Source organism: Melanerpes formicivorus, unplaced genomic scaffold, assembly GCF_026170545.1.
Source record: "Melanerpes formicivorus ecotype bairdi unplaced genomic scaffold, bMelFor1.0.p_v2 SCAF_6, whole genome shotgun sequence".
Taxonomy (NCBI): Eukaryota; Metazoa; Chordata; class Aves; order Piciformes; family Picidae; genus Melanerpes; species Melanerpes formicivorus.
The window spans coordinates 31,582,980-31,604,951 of record NW_027142358.1 but is presented as its reverse complement, the minus strand read 5'-3'; the positions used below and the strand labels follow the sequence as shown (position 1 = coordinate 31,604,951).

Below are 21,972 nucleotides of genomic sequence, written 5' to 3'. Positions count from 1 at the left end.
TGTTGGCACCGTGCACAGAGCTGCAGGGCTGATAAAGCTACTCAAGAGAACCAGTCCCAGCACTGAGCCCTGGGGAGCACCACTTGTGCCTGGTCACCAACAGGATTGAGCTCCCATTGATCACCGCTCCAGGCTTGGCCACTCAGCCATTTTTTAGCAGCAAAAAGCACTCCTGTCCAAAGCCTTTATTTGTGTGCCTGCTGGCCAATCCCCCCTGCCCCACCCTGCAACCCCACGCTGAGGTGGCCGCTAGCCAGGGCGGCAGCTCAGCCGTCCCAGGCACGGACACTGGTGGGGCGTGGGGCCAACGGCCCCGACTCGGAAGCGGGCAGAGAGTCGCTGCCCTGGGCCCGGGCAAAGACGCGGTTGCGGGTGGCGAAGAGGATGCTGCGGCCATGGCTCCTGGGGGCGTAGGGCTGGCGGTGGTGGTGGGGTGAGCAGAAAGGGGCCCTGAAGGCCTCCTGAAAGCCCCGCCTGAAGTTCTCGTTGAAGTAGCCGTAGATGATGGGGTTGGCACTGCTGTTGAAGAAGGCCAACCAGTGGGCAAAGGGGAAGACGTAGACGGTGACCAGGTGGAGCTGGCCCTCGCTCAGCCGCCCGTAGTCCATCAGCAGCATCAGCGTCCAGAGGGGCAGCCAGGAGAGGGTGAAGAAGAGGGCGACGATGATGAGCATGTTGATGACCTTGGCCTTCCTCCGGGAGACTTTCCTCCCCTCCTGCTCCTCCTGACCGCGGGCAGGCGCCGCCGACTTGAAGAGCTTGAAGGCAATGCGGGCGTACATGATGACAATGAGGGCCAGGGGGGCCACGTAGATGTGGGAGAAGAGGACGGTGGTGTAGATCCTCCTCATCCCCGTCTCGGGCCAGGCCTCCCAACAGGAGTAGAGGGGGTAGGAGTTGTTGTAGGTGTCCACCATGAAGTGGTGCTCCTCCCTGGTGACAGTCAGGGTGATGGCAGCAGGGCACATGATCAGCAGGGCCAGCACCCAGATGATGGTGATGGTCACCAGGGCTTTCTTCAGCGTCAGCTTCTGCCGGAAGGGGTGGACAATGCATCGAAACCTGTGTGTGGGGAGGCAGAACCTAGCTTTAGGCACCTGGTGGGACATCCCTGGGGAAGGAGGGTGGCCAGGACCCAGGGGTGGGAAGGGAGAGTAAGGTGGGTTGACTTTTGGTGGCAGAGAAGGGTTGGGATCACTCCAGCTTCGATGCTTTCAGCCCAGGGTGGGAAATGACACCTCGCTGGGATACCCTATGGACAGGTCCTTCTGGAGAGATGGGTCATGCTCATGATGCCCCTGGGGATGATTTCCTCGTGATGGAACTCCGCATGGGACACCTGAACATGCTGGGGGGTGGCTTTGTCCCCACCTCCACTCATCCCCACACCGCTGTACCTCTCCACGGCGATGGCCACCAGCGTGAAAACAGAGGCAGAGACAGACATGCCCTGCACCAAGCCACTCATCTTGCACATGGCGTTGTCAAAGGGCCACCCTGCAAGGAGACACCATGAAAACTGGAGGTGTGCCTTTGGCTTGGCTGGGTCCAGCACCAGCTTCCTCTAGATGTCCCCATCTACCATGGTGTTGGATGGGGGGGCTCCCAAGAGTGCCTGTAATTTTGCCTTATCACAGAATCACAGCAACATTCAGGTTGGAAAAGACCCTGGGGATCACCAAGTCCAACTGATAAGCCTACTCTACAATGGTTACCCCTAAACCATATCCCCAAGCACCACATCCAAACCATCTTCAAACACATCCAGGGTTGGGGACTCCCTGGGCAGCACATTCCAATCCTTGACCACTCTTTCCATGAAAAAATTGTTCCTAATGTCCAGTCTAAACCTACCCAGTCGTAGTTTGAGGCCATTCGCTCTTGTTCTATCACTGTGAGCAGAGACCAGCAGCAGCCTCTCCACAACCTCCTTGCAGGTAGCTGTAGAGAGGCAGGAGGTCTCCCCTCAGCCTCCTCTTATTTCACACTAACCATTGCCAGCTCCTTCAGTTGCTCCTCATCAGATTTATTCTCCAGGCCCTTCTCCAGCCTCCAGCACCTCCACATCTCTCTTGTATTGAGGAGCCCCAAACTGGACACAGCACTCAAGGTGTGGCCTCACCAGAGCTGAGCACAAGGGGACAATCCCCTCCCTGCCCCTGCTGGCCACAGCATTTCTGATCCAAGCCATGATGCCATTGGCTTTCTTGGCCACCTGGGCACACTGCTGGCTCCTATTCAGCTGCTTGTCCATTAGAGCCCCCAGGTCCCTTTCTGCCAGCAGCTTTCCAGCCGCACTGCCCCAAGCCTGGAGCCCTGCTTGGGGTTGCTGTGACCCAAGTGCAGGACCTGTTGAAGCTCAGGCCATTAATGTTGGCCATGAATCCAATGCAAAGGCTTATACAAAGATGGCCTTAACAGTACAGATGCTTGGAGAAAAGCCCCCAGATTTGTAATATTATACTACTCAGAAGCTCAGGTAGGGTTGTGGCTGTAATTTCTCCTACCCTTACATAAGGCTTTAAATACAGATTACAGAATACAGAATTAACCAGGCTGGAAGAGACCTTTGAGATCATCAAGTCCAACCTATCACCCAGCACTATCTAATCAACTAAACCCTGGCACCAAGTGCCTCATCCAGTCTCTTTTAAAACACTTCCAGGGCTGGTGACTCCACCACCTCCCTGGGCAACTCATTCCCATGGCCAGTCTCTCTTTCTGGCAAGAACTTCTTCCCATCATCCAGCCTAAACCTGTTATGATGAGTGGCATGCAAAATGCTGCTTCTTCCCTTCTTCATCTGCTCACAAACCTGCTCAAATGTCATCACAGGGACCAACCTTGGGCTCAGAAGGACCTTCACCTTGTTTCTTGGGCTGAGGTGGGTGGGGAAAGAAATAAATTGCACCCCATAATAAATAAATAAATACAGACTCTGCCCCACAGACTCAGCTACCAGCACACCTAAGCTCCTGCCAACCCCCTCAGTGTTGCCCTTTTATCTTCTGGAAGGTCAGTGGGCAGAGCTGAGCCAGCGTGGGAGAAGATCAGTGGAAGAAGTTGGGGTTTTTCTTTCAGTGCTGTTTGGTGGAGAATGGAGGATAAATAAATATGCAAAAGATGCATTAAGGTCATACCTATTTTGCCTAAAATGTCCAAAACCTCCCTGAAAAAAAGGATTTCGCCCCCCCCCCCCCCCCCCCCCCACTAATCAGTATTTTATTTTTAATGGCCACCACCTACCCTCAGTACAAAAATCCCCCATGGGATGTCCTCAGGTGTGGAGGGCAGAAAGGAGGTATCACAGTATCATAGTATCATTCAGGGTTGGAAGGGACCACAAGGATCATCTAGTTCCAACCCCCCTGCCATGGGCAGGGACACCCCACACTAGATCAGCCTGGCCACAGCCTCAGCCAGCCTGGGCTTAAACACCTCCAGGGACGGGGCCTCGACAACCTATTCCAGGGCTTCACCACTCTCCCCACCTCCTTCCCTCCCAGCCTTGCCTCTTGCCCCTCTGCTGCCCTGCTCACCCGTGATGAGGTTGTCCACCAAGGTGGTGGGCATGCAGAAGATGCCCACCAGCAGGTCACTGATGGCCAGGTTGAGGATGAACATGTTGGTGACTGTCCGCATCTGGCGGTTCTTCACCACGATGAAGCACACCAGGAAGTTGCCGACCATGCACATGAGGAAGATGAAGGTGTAGGCCAGGATGAACATGGCAGCCACGGGGGAGGAGTGCTGGTAGTAAGCTGAGAAGGTGTAGTTCTCCCTCAGGAGGTGGTTCTGGCTGGTGGTGGAGTTGGGCCAGCTGCTGTTGGAAGGACCTGGAGAAGGGAAGGCAGGAGACCGGAGCTGGGAGAGGATAAAGTGATTGTTCCCTTTGCTTCTCAGTGCCCTCAGAGGTGGCTTTTCATATGTGTGCCAGTGCCCAGCCTGGCTGGGATGTGCCCTGCTGGCACCAGCTCAGTGCCCCAACGAGCCTCCTTCTCCCCCTTGGGTTAGGCAGCCCCAGGCACTGCAGCACGTTGGCTTAATTATGATTTGAAACCATTATTATTTGATGCCATTATTATGTAATGCCATCATTATTTGATACCATTATTATTTGATGACACCATTATTTAATGCCATCACTACTGAATGCCATCACTGTTGAATGCCATTCTTTTTGTTTTAGACCATCATCATTTTGTGCCATCATTATTTCTGTCATGATTTCAGTGAGGGCTTAAAGCAGCCCCGAAAGACATCCTGTCCTCATGGGTTTTCTTCTATTTAAAGGGATGAAGCAAGGAAGGACAAATCCACAATCTGACACCTCAACCCTCCAGCTGTGTGGCAGCTGTGCCTGTGTGGTCCCCCAGCATAGCCAGGCTGGGAGCATCTCATCTCCTGGGTGCCTGCTGCTGCTTTCCCTTTGCTGTCTGAGATCCCGTAAAACCTTCTTCTGCCCAGCGAAGCTGCAGGATCTGAGGGAGATGGGCTGGGGAAGAGGAGACCTTGCCTTCCTCTCAGGTCTAAAGCAATAATTAGATGTAATTATGATACCTGGGAGCCTGAGAGCTCCTGATGGAGAGGGAGGTGGCGTTTTTTCCCCAGAGATTTAATGAGGGGTGGCAGGTCTGAGCAGCACTCGGGAATCCCTCAGCTGTGTGCTAGCAGGGACACAGGAGGATGCCTGCAGTGGCGACAGGACTTAACTCTGGGCAAAGCCAAGCTCAGTTTTAAGGCAAGGAAAGGCAACATTTTCTTTGGCTTTAGGGCTCAGCCTAACTGCCTGTAGGTCAGCCCTGCGTGGAGAAAGCACTTGAAAGCCACCTCATGGTGGGCGGCAGTGTCATCTCCCCCCCGGCTCTGAGCCCAGTCCCCGGCACCACAAGCTGCCCCGAGGCTACAGCCCTGTCCGGGCTGCGGGATTCGCCAACACGTCCCCAGCAGGGCTTCAGAAAGGTGCTGGGGAGGCTTGGCAGCACCAACACCGGAGAAGGAGCCTCTGGAAGAGGCAAGAAAGCTGGGAGCTGCTGGGGCACCATGCTCCAGCCGGTTGGCAGCAGGTCCGCTCGCACCAACCGGCTTCGCTAGGCAGAAGTCATACAGCAAAGGCTGCCAGGAGATTGCCCAAAGCCTGCGTTATTAAACCCGAAACTTTGGTGGACTTTAGGTCTCTGGGCTGCAACATCTTGCGGCATTAGCGGGAGGTGAGCGTCCTGAGGATGAAGCATTCCAGGCGGCTTCAAGGAGGAAAGGGAAAGGAAGGGGCTGCGGAGCGCCTGGGTCGGTGCCGGGTGGATGAATGGATGGAGCGAAGCTTCTGCTGCACCTCTCAGCTGCGGTGACGAGGGGACAGGGGGGACCCAGAGCAGGGTGGCAAGGAGATGGGGGTCCACCTTGCCTGGCTGTGGGAAACCCCCTCAGGGAAGAGGCTGGGCTGGTGCAATCGGGGTGTGCGGCTGAATGCCTTTATTTGGGAGTAAAATGAAAGAAATCAGGTCTTGGTACTCACCTCCGCCAGCCCGGGCTGGCTCCGGGGGGTGCATCGCTGGCATGAGGTCGGGGGGTGAGGGGTGGGGAGGGGCCGTGCGGGGGGAGTTTGTCCCCGTTCCTTCCCCAGTGCCCCCCAGCCCGGGGCTGAGCCCCGGTGCCGGTACAGCGGTGCTGCCTCGCTGGTTGCGGCTGCTTGGCGGCTGCAGCGGTGAGGAGGAGGGGGATGACGGGGGGGACATCCTCCCATCGCCATGGATACCGGGGTACCGAGGCAGCACGGGGTGGTGTGGGGGAGGAACAAGCCCACGGAAGGCGAGGGGAGAGCCGGAGTGGGTGTGGTGCCTGGGGAGGGTAAGGCTACACATATCCCTTGTCACCCACGATGATGCTGGCACTTGATGGCTGCTGGCTGATGTTCCCAGCAGTCCTCCTGCTCATCCCGGGGTGGGCAAACATGCTGGGAGCCCCAGAACAAGTGGGGAGGACACACGTGTGTCCCCCTCACCCCAGGTGTAGGAGAAAAGCAGCACGGTCCTTAGGGGTGCTGGTCCTGCCCCCAAACTGCTCTGACTCCAGCTCCTCCGTCTCTACCGACATCAGCAACCCCCTTCTTACCACGGTCTTTTCCCAAAGCCGGGCTTGGGCAAGCCTAGAAGTCAAATATTTCCAGGATCAACAATTCCTGGCAGCCCCCAGCCAGCCCACACCGCTGGGAAGAGTTTGTTCCTCAAAACCACAAAGGAGCAAACACAAAGGAGAGGTTTAAACAAGGCATTTGGAGATAACAGCTGCAGTTTCTCCCAGGACTTGTTCTGCAGGCAGCCAGCTGCCAAGGGACACCCAGTAGTGGCCTCCCTTCCACCAAGGAGCTACCATCCTTCCAGGACCCCATCCTGAGCTCTACAGCTCCTCTTGGAGCTCTTCCTTTCCCCATACAGTGCTACAGGCTGGGGTCAGAGTAGCTGGAGAGCAGCCAGGCAGAAAGGGACCTGGGGGTACTGGTTGGCAGCAGATGAATATAAGCCAGCAGTGTGCCCAGGTGGCCAAGAAGGCCAATGGCATCCTGGCCTGCATCAGGAACAGTGTGGCCAGCAGGAGCAGGGAGGTCATTGTGCCCCTGGACTCAGCACTGCTTAGGCCACACCTTGAGTCCTGTGTCCAGTTCTGGGGTCCTCAAGTTTAGGAAAGATATTGAGCTGCTGGAAGGTGTCCAGAGAAGGGCAAGAAAGCTGGGGAGGGGTCTAGAGCACAGCCCTGTGAGGAGAGGCTGAGGGAGCTGGGTTTGCTTAGCCTGGAGAAGAGGAGGCTCAGGGGAAACCTTATTGCTCTCTCCAACTCCCTGTAGCCAGGTGGGGGTTGGTCTCTTCTCCCAGGCAACCTGTGACAGAACAAGAGGACACAGTCTCAAGGTGTGCAAGGGGAGGTTTAGGCTAGATATTGGGAAGAAGTTCTTCATAGAAAGAGAGATTGGCCATTGGGATGTGCTGCCCAGGGAGGTGGTGGAGTCACCATCCCCGGAGGTGTTCAAGTAAGGATTGGATGTGGCACTTGGAGCCATGGTCTAGTTAGTCATGAGGCGATAGGTTGGACTCTATGATCTCTGAGGTCTTTTCCAACCTTGTTGATTCTATGAAAGCAGCAGGTCTTCAAGACCCACAGCACCCAGAAAGTGGCTGAATGCTTCTGGGGACACCCATGGGGTGAGCAGTCAGTGGGGACCTGTTGGCACAGGGTCTCTTTAATTTCCACTTTGAAAAAAACTATGGGGGAAACCACATTTCCTTGGGGAAAGAAAGAAAACCAAACAATCCCTGGAAAAATCCAGAGAAGTACTACTCAGGTCTGGGCAGAATGCAGCTGGAGGCATCAGCCTGAGCTGCGAGGGGAGGTGCAAAGGGGTTTCTTGAAGGAGAAGACAACTGCTCACTCACAAATTTAATAAACACAGAAGAAAACCAGGAAAACATTTAATCAGGCATGTGGCACTTGGCCATATCAGCAACTCCAAGGGGAACAGAGGGATGTCCCCTGCTGTCCCAGCCCTGCTGGACCAGGGCAGCAGATGCTCCCCAGCACTGCCCAGGCAGGATGAATGCAGCCAAGCGTCCAACTCCCAAACTATTACCCAAACCTTGTGCTGCAAGCATGCCAGCTCTGCTTCCTCCCCATGAGATTCCCTGGTTCGGGAGCTGGGGAAGCCATCCCTTTGCAGAGGAATCCTGCTGCTTGCTTTTTATTAGGGAAAGAAAAGAAGGAAAAAGGAGGGACTGGCAGCCTCACCGCAGGGTTGAGCCAAAACCAGCAGCACAGCAGGGACTGAGCCAAGCCAAACCACTCTTACAGGTAGTCATCCCTCAGCAGCATGGGTGAATTGCTGGAGTTGTTTCATACCAGTTCATGAGGTGTGGGAACTTTCTGGGCCAGCATCATGCACTGCTGGTAGCCAAGATGCACAAAACGAGATGGAGCTCGTAGAGCAAGGTCATGCTTTGGTGCCTGGAGTCCGAATGGCAACCAGATTTTATCTTGGACTGCAGTAAACAGAGTAGGCTGTGGTGAGAATCACAGAATTGTCAGGGTTGGAAGGGACCTCAAGGCTCAGCCAGTTCCAACCCCCCTGCCATGGGCAGGGACACCTCACACTCCAGCAGGTTGCTCACAGCCACATCCAGCCTGGCTGCAAACACCTCCAGGCAGGAGGCTTCCACCACCTCCCTGGGCAACCTCTGCCAGTGTCTCACCACCTTCATGGGGAACAACTTCTTCCTCACATCCAATCTCAATCTCCCCTCCTCTAGCTTGCATCCATCCCCCCTAGTCCTATCACTCCCCAACACCCTAAGAAGTCCCTCACTTTGGCACCTAGATCCATGATCCTTAGCACTGCATGATTTGATGCTCTTGGGGGAGAGGTTTGTCTTTCACCTTCTCACAAGCAACTCTTCTCTTCTAGCACAAACCTGACTGTGTCTGACAGCCCTTTCTGCTGCAGTCAAGAGTGTGCAAAAGCTACTGTGGAAGCAGTAAGTACAAAGTGGAGTGTCCAACCCCCAACCTTTAGTCTGTCCTAACTCCCAGGATGATTTGTGTGGTACCAAAATCTTCCTAACATCCAATCTGAATCTACTCCGGTCTATTTTTGTTCCATTCCCCCGAGTCCTAGCATTACCTGACACCCAAAATAATGCTAATATAATATAATTAGGATGGGATAGGGTAGGGTAGGGTAGGGTAGGGTAGGGTAGGGTAGGGTAGGGTAGGGTAGGGTAGGGTAGGGTAGGATAGGATAGGATAGGATAGGATAGGATAGGATAGGATAGGATAGGAAGAATAGAATAGGGTAGGGTAGGGTAGAATAGAATAGAATAGAATAGAATAGAATAGAATAGAATAGAATAGAATAGAATAGAATAGAATAGAATAGAATAGAATAAGGAATGGAATAGAATAGAATAGACTAGACATGAAATAAGAATAGAAATAGGAGTAGGAACAGGATAAAATAGGGTAGGATGGATAGGATAGGATAAGATAGGATAGAATTAGGAATAGAATAGAACAGAATAGAATAGGATAGGATAGAATTAGGAATAGAATACAGTAGAGTAGAATAGAATAGAATAGACATGAAATAGAAATAGAAATAGGAGTAGGAACAGGATAGGATAGGATAGGATAAAACAGAATAGAATAGGATAGAATTAGGAATAGAATAGAATAGAATAGAATAGAATAGAATAGAATAGAATAGAATAGAATGCTAAATAATAAGAGTAATGCTTCAAGGAGCAAAAGTTCTTCATCCTTTGGTGATTCTATCCGCTGGTGTGTTTCATGACCTGGTAGTGCTGGGTTAGTGGTTGGACTTGATGATCTTCAAGGTCTTTTCCAACCAAAACGATTCTGCAATTCCATAATTCTAATTCTATGTCAGCAGAGCTTGCCCAGGCACCCCAGGACTCTCTCAGGCTTCGGGGAGGGGCTTCTCTGGTGACAGCAGCAGGTCGAAGGGGACAAGGGGTCGGACGAGCAGCCGCACCTCGGGCCCGACAGGGTTTGCCTGGAGGTTGAGGCTCCTCAGCGCTGTCATGCTGGCCAGCTTCTCCACTGGCACCTCTGCAAAAGAGAGCACCAAGGGGTGAGCAGGCATCCCCCTGCTAGGCACTGCTGAGACTGCACTTCAAATCCTAGGCTCAGTTTTGGGGACCCTCACTACGACAAGGACGTTGAGATGCTGGAGTGTGTCCAGAGAAGGGCAATGAAGCTGGCAAAGGGTTGGGAGGAGCAGCTTGGGAACTGGGCTTGTTTAGTCTGGAGAAGAAGAGGCTGAGGAGAGACTTTCTTACTCTCTACAACTCCCTGAAAGGAGGTTGGAAGGAGATGGGGGTTGGTCTCTTCTCCCTGTAGGAGGTTGGAGTGAGATGGGGGTTGGTCCTCGTATCAGGTGATAGAATGAGAGGGAATGGCCTGAGACCACACCAGGGGGAGGTTTAGGTTGGAGATTAGGAAAAATGTCTTCCCTGCAAGAGTGGTCAGGTACTGGAACAGGCTGCCCAGGGAGGTGGTGGAGTCAACATCCCTGGAGGTGTTGAAGAAATGTGTGGCCAGGGCACTGGGGGACAGGGTTTAATGGCCATGGTGGTGTTGGGTTGGCAGTTGGGCTCAATGATGTTAGAGGTCTTGTCCAACCTAGATCATTCTGTTCTCTTATGGTTCTGTCATCCCTCCCTCTCTTCCTTTCTCCCTCCCACCCTCTTTCCCTCCCAGCATTTGCTGCTGGGGAGTTCAGAGCAGTGAAAGGGGTTGAAAATCATGGCTTGATGGGCAGTCCAAGGCAAACCTTGCTCCTGCCCCTCACCATCATCATCATATAAGATTATATAATGCAAACCACTCAAGGAAATGTTTTGGCAACGTGCAAATACCATGCTGGACGCTGCTCTTCAGTTCTGCCAGTCCTCCAAAACCCCTGCTGGAGTGTGAAGTGGGGTTCAAAGACCTATCCCCTTCTTTTTTCCCAGTGTTGCAATGCCCAGGAGCCCTCCTCAACAGGGTAATGAGAGAGCACATGCCCTTTGGCCCTGTTGGACAGGCTGCCAGATGGCTCTCAGCCAGCACTGGGCATGCCTCCTCTATTGCAATTTCCATGAATTCAGATGTTTTCTTTCAGGAAGGGTTCCTAAAGGAAAACATTCACATTTAAAAACCAGTGCAGGGCTCAGAGATGGTCCCAGATGTGACACCACTGGGAGCAGAGGAACGAGACAAGAGGAAATGGCCTCCAGTTGCACCAAGGGGAGGTTTAAGTTGGATATGAGAAGAAACTTCTTCACTGCAAGGGTTCTCAAACCCTAGAACAGGCTCCTTGGGGTGGTGGTTGAAATCACCAAGCCTGGAGGTGCTACAGAGACACAGAGATGTGGTGCTGAGGGACTTGGTTTAGCACCAGACTTCGGTAGTCAGATAACGGTTGGACTTGACGTTCTTAAAGGTCTTCTCCAACCAAGATGATTCTATGAGATTGATATGAAAATCCCAACCACTAAGATCATCAAAAGATGATGGATTCAGCTTTGTTGTTGCTGTTGCAGATCCCAGGATTATGGGCTTGGGACAACCCCACCTGCCTGAGCTTCCCAAGAGCAGTTTCATTTTCATTTGGCCACCAGAACGAGGAGAAACCTTTTCCTATCCCCAGCTCTGGCTTCTTCTGCCAGCACTTGGAGCAGAATCCTGGGGGATGCAGTTACAGCTGGGCAGAGGAGGATGTGATTTTGAAACCTGGAAACTTATTTTATGCTGGGGAAAAAAACAAAACACCAAACTAACCCAACAGGACTCCAACACCTCCATGGCTTTTTGCTTTCCCCTCCAGAAAGCTGATTTCTGTCCTAACTTCTGCATATTCTTCTTGCAGATGGGGTGCTGAGGGATATGGTTTAGTGGTGACTTGGCAGCATTGGACTTGAGGATCTCCAAGGTCTCTTCCAACCAAAACAATCTGATGACTCTTTACAGCACATCTCTCACCAGGCTGAGCTTCAGGTGGATTTGTTGGTGAGGTTCTTTTTCATGCTGCTTTTTTTAATGATGGATTTGTTCACTGCCACTCCCTTGGATCATTTTTACATGTTATTTCTCCCTCCCACACACCTCAGTGCACAAAGATAGCTCCTTTTTTTTGGTAGCTCTTCCTGTGCAATTGATCTTCTAAGGCTATAGAGAGTCAAGGCTTACACTTTTTAGGGAGCTAAGGAAAGGGGGTTAGGGACCAAGCCTTGCCCAGGGTGGGAACAGTGCAGCTCTGCAGCTGTTTCCAGGTGAGGAACAGTGACTCACTCCCAGCATGAAGAGGCAGGCAGTGCAGCCTCCACCTATATGGACATGCCATGGAAGTCACAAGCTCCTCTAGAAGCAACCCAAAGGCTCAGGCAGTCACGTTTGAGCCTGAATTATTCGTGCTGGCTTCGCCAGTGAAGCAAAACCAAAACAAACCCAAAACACCCCAATTAAGAAGGGAAACAATCAAAGGAGGCTTTTTCATAATCAAAACAGCTAGGAGCTATCTTCTCGAATCAGGACATGCTAATAAGTGAGTGGAAAGCCCAGTTCCTTCAGAGGAAACAGCTGCCAAGGCGTCAGGAGGAGCTGGATTTTCATATCTGCTGAGGCATCCGAGGAGCCGGAGCTAATGAACCCTAACAGCCCTGAGGGTCTCGAAGCCACATGTGGCAGCAAACTGGAGGAGGAAGGACCCTGCTCAGCTCAGCAGAGCCACTTGCCAGTCAGCTTTTAGCTTTACTCACATCCTTTATTGGCCACCAGCTCCTGCCAGCCTCCTCCAAACCTACTGGTGGAAGCCCCCATGCTGGCTGCTCTGCAGCTGTTACCAAAGATGCCTTTCCCCTGCTGTTATCCCAAATGAGGAATGCTCAGAAGGACAAAAATCAGCCACAGCTGTCACCAGCAGCAACCTTCTCAACCTTTCTTATGGTCTCCAGCATCCCCAATGCTGTTGCCACCCCTTCTGCATGAAACCATTGATCAAAGAGCAAGGGAAAGAGAAACTGAAGCTTCAGGAACCAATAAATCACCGTGGACTTGGGAACTGAAAATTCTAATTTGCTTTAACTCTCATTATCAGGGAAAGAGTTAAAAGCACTGACATTAACATGCAGATAATAACACTCCGGAGTCAAAAGCAACTTGAGATGAAAAGGGCATCTCCTGGCACTAAATGCCTCCCTTTCTCAGTGCCCACAGACTCCAGGCTGGCATTAATTAATCTCCTTTTACTCTTGTTTCCCTTTGCCTGGAAAACGTTACCTACCATCCCCACTTCAATGCATTGTGCTAGGTGACTCAGTCCTCTTTCAGGAGGTGCTCTGAAAGGTGCTGTGCAGCCCTGCAATCGACTTCTTCAGCACCACTGATGGGGCAGAAGAGGGCAGGCAGAAGAGGGCAGGCAGAAGAGGGCAGGCAGAAGAGGGCAGGCAGAAGAGGGCAGGCAGAAGAGGGCAGGCAGAAGAGGGCAGGCAGAAGAGGGCAGGCAGAAGAGGGCAGGCAGAAGAGGGCAGGCAGAAGAGGGCAGGCAGAAGAGGGCAGGCAGAAGAGGGCAGGCAGAAGAGGGCAGGCAGAAGAGGGCAGGCAGAAGAGGGCAGGCAGAAGAGGGCAGGCAGAAGAGGGCAGGCAGAAGAGGGCAGGCAGAAGAGGGCAGGCAGAAGAGGGCAGGCAGAAGAGGGCAGGCAGAAGAGGGCAGGCAGAAGAGGGCAGGCAGAAGAGGGCAGGCAGAAGAGGGCAGGCAGAAGAGGGCAGGCAACACAACCACACCACCTTCAGAAACCAGACCCTCTGCAACCTTCATGCTGTTTGAGAGAGCCCCCAGTTCATCCTCTAACCTGTGACTTGTAGAGTATCCTTCTCTTATCTGCTGCTCCTTCACCTGGAGCAGGGTCCTCAATTTATTACTGGGCTAAGTGGGACAACCTGGGCCCCAAACTATAAAAGGCAGCTAAAGGCAACTCTGGGGTTGCTGTGGTGGATCCCTTCTCTGCTGGGTTGGTTGGAGGTATTGCTGTTGAAGAACAGCACCTGAATGAGGTTTCAGCTCCCACTTGATCTTTCAGATAGATCAAGAGCTTCTCCTAGAGCATGGTAGTTGTTCCCCATGAGGTCTTCATGAGGCTCTGCTGCTAAATCAGGCTCCTCAGCCGGCTGTAGTGGGTGAGTTGTATGCGTGAAGAGGGGGGGGGAAAAAGGGGATGTCATCTCTTACAGGCTGCTCTAAGGTCTCTTGAGTGGAAATAGGTATGAAGGACTCAAATCTTGCTTGGCTGTTAGGGGCAAACTAAATTGGTGCTGGTTAAATTCAAGCTGTTGAAGCCTCTTTAACTCCCCTTCCCCAGTGGTGTGGGTGTAAATAAAAGCTCACTGATGAATCCAAGTATATCATCCTACAGACAGACATCTATGTGGATGTAAATGCAAGCTCCCATGCAGGTGAGCTTGGGAGGTGTTTGGGAAGAGCTGTGTTTGCTCAGAGGGCAAAATGGGTTGCAATACCTCAGGTTTTCCATTCTCTAGCCCCTTCCCTCCCCTGAGACTGCCCCAAATAAGCTCATCTTGCATATTTCTGCAGCCAGAAAGCATTGTGCTCATTGCTACACTATGCCCCTAAAGCATTTGAGCTTGAAACTGTTGATTTCTCCCCTGTCAGTGTTTTTCCTGAGTCTGATAAGATCAGCTGAAGGGAGCTGGGTGGGAGGTGACCAAGCCTGGCAGCTATGCTTTCCAGCCACCCCTTTCCCCTCAGGACTAATCCAGCTGGGTGCACCCTTGGTGCAGCCTTTCCTCTCTGCACTGGAGCAGGGAAATAAGTAAATAAATAACAGCCTATTCCTTTCTTGCACAAAGCAAGAGGGGAATATGCTGTTGGGAGACCAGGCCTGATTGAAGTTGTCCAATTAAGCTCAAAAAGTGATGGAAGGATCTAAGCTCTGCTTGGGCAATGGGAGGGGGGGGGGGGGGAAAGGGATGAGGAAACCCCAGATCTTTTTGCTCTGCTCTCATGGAAGCAGTATTTAACCTCCCTTCTTCTCACAGGCAGGGAACAGCTGATGCTGGTAATAAAACTTGTGTTGCAGGGAGCAGCTTTCCCAGCAGCAGCTGAAGCCATCCCAGATAAAAAGACAAAACTGAGTGGGCCTGATAGTTGCTTCCCTGGGGATCTGTGTGGGCTGTGGGATGCTCCAGCCTGGCTTCCTTGAGAGCTTGCTTCTAAACAAGTCCCCCTTTATCTGCATGCAACAGCTGTCCTTTTTGCCCAGCTTTTGGGGACTCCAAAGGCTTCAGCTTTGTGCATCAAAGATGTGTTTTTTTCCTCCCTCTGTTGGGTCAAGAGATGAGCAGCTTCTATCATTCCTTTAATGTCTTTTTACCTGTTTTTTTTTTTGGAGGGGATTTTGTAGTGTTATGGCTCTTATTTGCTCTGGGAAATGTTCAGGTAGGCAGCAGACATCCTTGGGGCTGACTTCTGCAGTCAGATCTGGAGGGATTTTTTGTATTAAATCTAGTGAGTTTGAGTCACAGCTGGAGCTGCCTTTGAGAGCCAGATGACAGCACAGTGAATAGAGGGCAGCTTGAATGGGGCTTGATTTCCCCTATGTCTGCAGCAGCTTAACTGCAGGAGGCAGCTCAGGAATTAGCACAAGCAAGTGACTAAGGAGGCTCTGGCTGGTTAGCATCTTGTGCCCTTCCCCAAGCCCAATTCACCCTCTTTTTGCTAGATCACTAAGGCATCTCTCAGCCTGGTGATGGGGATGGTGGACCATGCACATCCCTCTCCACACAGGGATGTGGGCCAGCATCACCTCTGGGATGTGCTGTCCTATGGAGAAAGACCTTGGAGTGCTGGTGGGCAGCAAGCTCTGCAGGGGACAGCAATGTGCCCTGGTGGCCAAGAGAGCCAATGGGATCCTGGGGTGCAGCAAGAAAAGTGTGGCCAGCAGGGCTGGGGAGGTTCTGCTCCCCCTCTGCTCTGCCCTGGTGAGACCACACCTGGAGTATTGTGTTCAGTTTTGGGCTCCCCAGTTCAAGAGAGACAGAGACCTGCTGGAGAGAGCCCAACAGAGAGCCAGGAGGATGCTCAGGGGACTTGAGCATCACCCCTATGGAGAGAGCCCTGGAGCTGTTTAGTCTGGAGAGGAGAAGGCTGAGAGGGGATCTGATCAATGCCTATCAATAGCTGAGGGGTGGGGGGCAAGTGGAGGGGGCCAAGCTCCTTTGGGTGGTGCACAGTGATAAGCCAAGGAACAATGGAGACAAACTGGAACAGGGAAGGTTTCAGCTTAACATGAGGAGAAACTTCTTTCCAGTGAGGGTGCCAGAGCCCTGGAGCAGGCTGCCCAGAGAGATTTCAGAGCCTCCTTCTCTGGAGGCTTTCACACCCCACCTGGATGCATTCCTGTGTGGCCTGCCCTGGGTGATCCTGCTCTGGCAGGGGGCTTGGACTGGATGATCTCTGGAGGTCCCTTCCAAGCCCTAACATCCTGTGAGTCTGTGCTGTGTGGATGGTGATGCTCAGCCTCACCTCCAGTGGGGCAAGATCCTTCTCACCTGTGATCTCATTCTCTTCCAGGTCAATGGTCTCCAGGGTGGTGACAGCAGCCAGGGGCTCAGGGAACCGCCGGAATCTGTTGCGGGAGAGGTTGATGGCCTGGAGGTGCAGCAGGGAGGTGACCTCCTCGGGCAGGCGGTGCAGGTAGTTGCCTGACAAATTGAGCTCTGGTGGGCAAATAATTAATAAGCCATCATTAATAATGACTTAATTGCACACTGTATGCAGAATCAGTGCACAGCTGAATAGAATAAACCAGGTTGGAAGAGAACTCTGAGAGCATTGAGTCCAACCTATCACCCAGCACCATCTAATCAACTAAACCATGGCACCAAGCACCCCATCCAGCCTCCTCCTAAACACCTCCAGGGATGGTGACTCTACCACCTCCCTGGGCAGCACATCCCAATGGCCAATCTCTCTTTCTGGGAAGAACTTCTTCCTAACCTCCAGCCTAAACCTCCCCTGGCACAGCTTGAGACTGTGTCCTCTTGTTCTGGGTGCCTGGGAGAAGAGACCAACCCCCACCTGGCTCAAACCTCCCTTCAGGGAGTTGGAGAGAGCAAGAAGGTCTCCCCTGAGCCTCCTCTTCTCCAGGCTAAGCAACCCCAGCTCCCTCGGCCTCTCCTCACAGGGCTGTGCTCCAGACCCCTCCCCAGCTTTCTTGCCCTTCTCTGGACACCTTCCAGCATCTCAACGTCTTGCCTAAACTGAGGGGCTCAGAACTGGACACAGGACTCCAGGTGTGACCTAACCAGTGCACAGCCTGTGCCCCCCATCAGCTGTCAGGTCCAGCAATGGGATTTCAGCTCCCCAAAATGGGATTTCATGTTGTTTCTTTGCTCATCTCCATTGGACCATTTTCCTGCTGTGAATATGGCTTTTTGGAGCAAGATGTTTCCTGGCCTCCTTGGGCTTTCCTAATGAAGCCTGGGCAGCATTTTGCAGGTAGGAGCTGTGGAAAGAAACAACATTTCTTAGTGAAATTGGCACAGTGAACATTTGCTGTGGTTGAAGGGTTGGGTTTCTATCTGCAGGTGCCTGAAGCCCTTCTGAGGAATAACCAGAGTGGTGGAAGAAGTGTATTTCTGTGTGAAAAATACCTCTGTGCTGCTGCTTTCCCACTCCAGAAGTGAGCTCCTGTGGGACCAGGAGCTGCATTGCTGCACAAATGGCTGTTAACCCTGGGAAGAGGAGCCCAAATCCTGCTGTCCCAGTGTCCTTCTCCAGTGACACAGGGCTTTCTGCTCTATAAATACCCGTGCAAGCTGCCCTGTCCCTGCTAATACCTGGTATTTATAGGTCCTGCCTCATTCAGGCTGGTGCAAGGCTCTCCCCAGCCCTGGGGCATCACTTCCTCTTCACCAGCCCTGCTGAGGCCCAGCATGTTCATCACCAGGATGATTTTTTTTCTCACTGCTGCAACAAAGCCCTTGCTGGGAAAAGAGACCTCTGAACTCTCAGAGCTTCTTTTGCTCCACATGTTCCTTTTTCTCCAGCCTAAGGGAGTTTCAGGGATGATGTTCCAGCTTCAGCACAGCACAGGAAGCGCCTCCCCAGGCAGCCTTCTGGTGAAGAATCACAGAATCACTTTTAGGTTGGAAAAGACCTTTCAGTTCCTCGAGTCCAACCATTATCTCTCTGCCAAAGCTAAACCATATCCCTCAGCACCACATCTCTGGGGCTTCAGGTGTGGTGATCCAACCACCTCCCTGGGCAGCCTCTTCCAGTGGTTGTGAACCCTTTCAGAGGGGAAGTTTCTTCTTAAATCCAACCTGGTGCCACTTGAGGCTGATTCTTCTTGTCCTGTTGCTTGTTCTTTGGGAGAAGAGACCAGCACCAACCTGGCTCCAGCCTCCTATCAGGGACTTACAGAGAGCCAGAAGGTCTCCCCTCAGTCTCCTTTTCTCCAGACTGAACAACCCCAAGCCCCTCAGCTGTTCCTCATAAGACTGGTGCTCCAGACCCTTCACCAGCTTTGTTGCCCCTCTCTGGAGATGCTCCAGGACCTCAATGTCCTTCTTGGAGTGAGGGGCACAAAACTCCAGCCAGGATTTGAGGTGTGGTTTCACCACTGCCCTGTTCAGGGGGATGACCTCTTCCCTGGTCCTGCTGGCCACGCTATGTCTGATGAAAGCCAGGATGCTGTTGGCCTTCTTGGCCACCTGGGCACATGCTGGCTCTTCAGCCACTGCTGAGCAAGCCACTCTTGTTTTCACAAGAGGCTTTTTATCACCCATAAGGAAACTGAAGGGCAGATCTGAAAAACCAGAGTCACAGTGTGATGGTGGTGGTGGTTCTGCAGCCTGCTAAGTGAGCTTTTAAAAGCTGCCAGAGCCCCAGCTGCTGCTGCTAGCAGGCAAAGCCCTGCTGCAGTCTCTGGCATTCAAAACTATGGTACTGGATTCCTGCATGGCCATGTTTTGGCAGCTTTTAACCATAGAACCTGGAGGGGAGACCTTTAAGATCACCCAGCCCTGTCAGGTCACCACTAAAGCTCAGCACCACATCTACACAGCTTTGAAATGTTTCCAGGAATGGGGGTTCCCCTACTGCCCTGGGCACCCTGTTCCAAGGACAATCCTTTGGGGGAAGAAATATTTCCTGAATAGAATAAACCAGGTTGGAAGAGACCTTTGAGATCATCAAGTCCAACCTATCACCCAGCACCATCTAATCAACTAAACCATGGCACTGAGCGCCTCATCCAGTCTCTTCCTAAACACCTCCAGGTATGGGGACTCCACCACCTCCCTGGGCAGCACATTCCAATGGCAAATTGCTCTCTCTATGAAGACCTTCCTAACATCCAGCCTAAACCTCCCCTGGTGCAGCTTGAGACTGTGTCCTCTTGTTCTGGTGCTGCTTGCCTGGGAGAAGAGACCAACCCCCACCTGGCTACAACCTCCCTTCAGGGAGTTGTAGAGAGCAAGAAGGTCTCCCCTGAGCCTCCTCTTCTCCAGGCTAAGCAACCCCAGCTCCCTCAGCCTCTCCTCACAGGGCTGTGCTCCAGACCCCTCCCCAGCTTTCTTGCCCTTCTCTGGACACCTTCCAGCATCTCAACATCTTTCCTAAACTGAGGAGCCCAGAACTGGACACAGGACTCAAGGTGTGGCCTAAGCAGTGCTGAGTCCAGGGGCACAATGACCTCCCTGCTCCTGCTGGCCATACTGTTCCTGATTCAGACCAGGATGAAGTGCAATCTAAACCTCCCCCTGGTCCGAGCTGAGGCCTTTTGCTCTTGTCTTGTTGCTTGTTTCTTGCTGATCTCCACAGGAATATCTCCCTGTGGCATCAGCCTTGCCCTGATGACTGCCCCCATCTCCTGCATCCAGTGGGAAGTGAGCAGCTCTCGGTGATGGCCCTGTGATGGGGAGCTAATTAGCCATCAGGGTTCCAGCGTGCCTTCCGCAGCCTCAAATGCTCCTGAAAGCCATCCTACCACTCTCTCCTTCTCCTCTTCCATGCCCAATTCCATCCTTGGAGAGAGCTGGAGAATGATAAGCGATCCTGCACTGCTGAAAGGTGGTGTGGGGATGGGTTAGGGAGGGTGGGGGAGTGCTAAACCAGTGTCCCCTTTCAGCAAGGGTGAAGGAAAATGGATTTATGGGGGTCTGAACCTAGTGCTTGGAATGAGGCATGAGCACAGAGGAGCGAAAACAGTGATGAGGTGGTGAGGAGGCTCTTTGGTGCTGTGTCTCCCCCTGCAGCAACCCGGAGGGTCCTTGCTGGATCCTGAGGGGTTGAGAAGTGGCGGCTGTGAAGCTGTGGGGCTGTCCCTTACCTCTCAGCTGGCTGAAGGTGGTGACAAATCTGCTGGTGATGGACTTCAGCTCGTTGTTTGCCAGGGAGATGCGGTGGATCCCCTCGGTGACGCTCCTCATGGCTTTGTAGATGCCCACAGGGAAGGTCATCAGCTTGCAGTTGGCCAGGTCTGCTCCCCAAGAGACCAAAGCACCTTAGAATGTACCCAGGCTGGGATGGAGCAATGCTTTCCATCTTGGCTTCCACCCCCTAACAATACATTTGATGTCTGGGTGCTGCTACCTGTGGATGCCGTACTGTCCCCTGCCATAACCCTCTCCATTGCAGAGATCTTTGGAGTCATCTCTTCAGGCAGTTTGTCCCAAAAGTGCTGAGGTTGCTCTGCCTTCAATCCTAAACCACATTGCCTCTACCTCTGCATTCCAGTGTCCTCCTACAAAGCCTCATCCAGTCTGACCATGCCAAACAGCTTCCATAACTCCCCCTTCTCCCTGTGCCTATGTGAGAGACTAAATCTTCTCTGACTTGATGTGACTCAACAAAGATAAAATCACCTTTGCTGCTTGCCCAGACAATAGCTGATGTGTATTGGGCAGACACCACGGGGAACGACTCTCAGGAAGGTGCATAGATAAGGATTGCTCACCAGACTGCAGCTGCTCTGGAAATAATGGGCAGAGGTCACTGCTATCCATACTCTCTGGAATATGCATCCCTAAAAACTGTATGAAAGAGCTGAGCAACTACTGGCTCAAAAGAAGGAAAACACAGGAGAAAGGAAAGACATGGACAATGCTGCTGAGAAGGAAAACATGAGAGGAAAGAATGGGTAGATTGAGATTGGATGTTAGGAAGAAGTTGTTCCCCAGGGGGGTGGTGAGAGCCTGGCACAGGTTGCCCAGGGAGGTGGTGGAAGCCTCCTGCCTGGAGGTGTTTGCAGCCAGGCTGGATGTGGCTGTGAGCAACCTGCTGCAGTGTGAGGTGTCCCTGCCCATGGCAGGGGGCCTGGAACTGGCTGATCCTTGAGGTCCCTTCCAACCCTAACAGCTCTGATTCCATGTTCATGACCCACGTGTGGATCTTGGATGTTAGCTAGGAACAAGGAAACTGCAAGAGACTCAGAGATCTGACAGGGCAACGTGAGGAGAGGTCTACCTCCCGCAGCCACTTGCAAAGAAGGACCTTCTCCCATGGGATTGTTGGTGGGAGCCCACTCAGACTGTGGTGTGGCTGATACCCCTTTGAGGGGCTGAAAGCCATCCCCAGGGGTGCGGGAGCCTTGGGGTGCAGTACCCAGAGGTGACCAAGAGGCAGAGAGGTGACCAAGAGCACTGAAACCCTGCGCCCTGCTCCCGGCTACCCGATCCTTCTCCAGGCCCCCAGCGGCAGCCGACCCGGAGCGCTGAGCTTACCCAGGGAGTCTGTTTTGTTCTCCACCGTCTCGTTCACCTTCCTGGCCACCCGGGCCACTGCCTCACCCATCCTCTTCTGCATGCGGGCAGCCGGTCCCGGCAGGGACACGCTCGGGCCGGGGGGATCCAGGGCTGCAAGGAGAAACCAGCAGCGGCTCCGGCCTCGCTGCTGAGGGGGGCTAAAAATAGCCAGCAGCATTCCCCGGGAAGGGAGGGAGGCTGTGCCAGGGCTGCCCTGGCCCTCGGGGGGTGAGATTCCCTGGGAGACCTTACTGCTGTCTGCAGCTACCTAAAGGGTGGTTGCAGCCAGCCTCTTCTCCCAGGCAACTGGTGGCAGAACAAGAGGACACAGTCTCAAGCTGTGCCAGGGGAGGTTTAGGCTTGATCTTAGAAAGAAGTTCTTCCCAGAAAGAGAGAGTGCCCCATTGGAATGGGCTGCCCAGGGAGGGTGTGGGATCGAGGTCCCTGGAGGTGTTTTAAACCAGTCTGGATGAGGCACTTAGTTCCATGGTCTGGTTGATTAGCTAGGCTTGGATGATTGGTTGGACTTGGTGATCTTGGAGGTCTCTTCCAACCTGGTTGATTCTGTGATTCCCAACTTTTCAGGGTGATGTATCCATCTGGGATGTGGGGATGCATCCCCTTCCTGTGTTCGGGATGTAGGGGTTTGAATTCACTTTCCTG

The 21,972-nt window shown here is 52.9% G+C and overlaps 2 protein-coding genes across 2 annotated transcripts; both read right to left on the bottom strand.

Annotated features, from left to right (window-relative positions):
- Nucleotides 1–181: 181 nt before the first annotated feature.
- NPFFR1 (neuropeptide FF receptor 1) lies at nucleotides 182–5,583 on the bottom strand. The gene is made up of 4 exons (XM_068139259.1): nucleotides 5,516–5,583; nucleotides 3,540–3,836; nucleotides 1,398–1,497; nucleotides 182–1,062 (listed from the first exon to the last, which is right to left on the bottom strand). Exons 1-4 carry the CDS (start codon nucleotides 5,556–5,558, stop codon nucleotides 267–269), a joined length of 1,236 nt encoding a protein of 411 aa, XP_067995360.1. The 5' UTR covers nucleotides 5,559–5,583; the 3' UTR covers nucleotides 182–266.
- Nucleotides 5,584–7,416: 1,833 nt separating this feature from the next.
- Nucleotides 7,417–21,449, bottom strand: LRRC20 (leucine rich repeat containing 20). Its single transcript, XM_068140335.1, has 4 exons — nucleotides 21,289–21,449; nucleotides 19,896–20,045; nucleotides 16,111–16,278; nucleotides 7,417–9,612 (listed from the first exon to the last, which is right to left on the bottom strand). The coding sequence occupies exons 1-4, from the start codon at nucleotides 21,368–21,370 to the stop codon at nucleotides 9,461–9,463; spliced, it is 552 nt and encodes a 183-aa protein (XP_067996436.1). The 5' UTR covers nucleotides 21,371–21,449; the 3' UTR covers nucleotides 7,417–9,460.
- Between the last annotated feature and the right edge of the window lie 523 nt (nucleotides 21,450–21,972).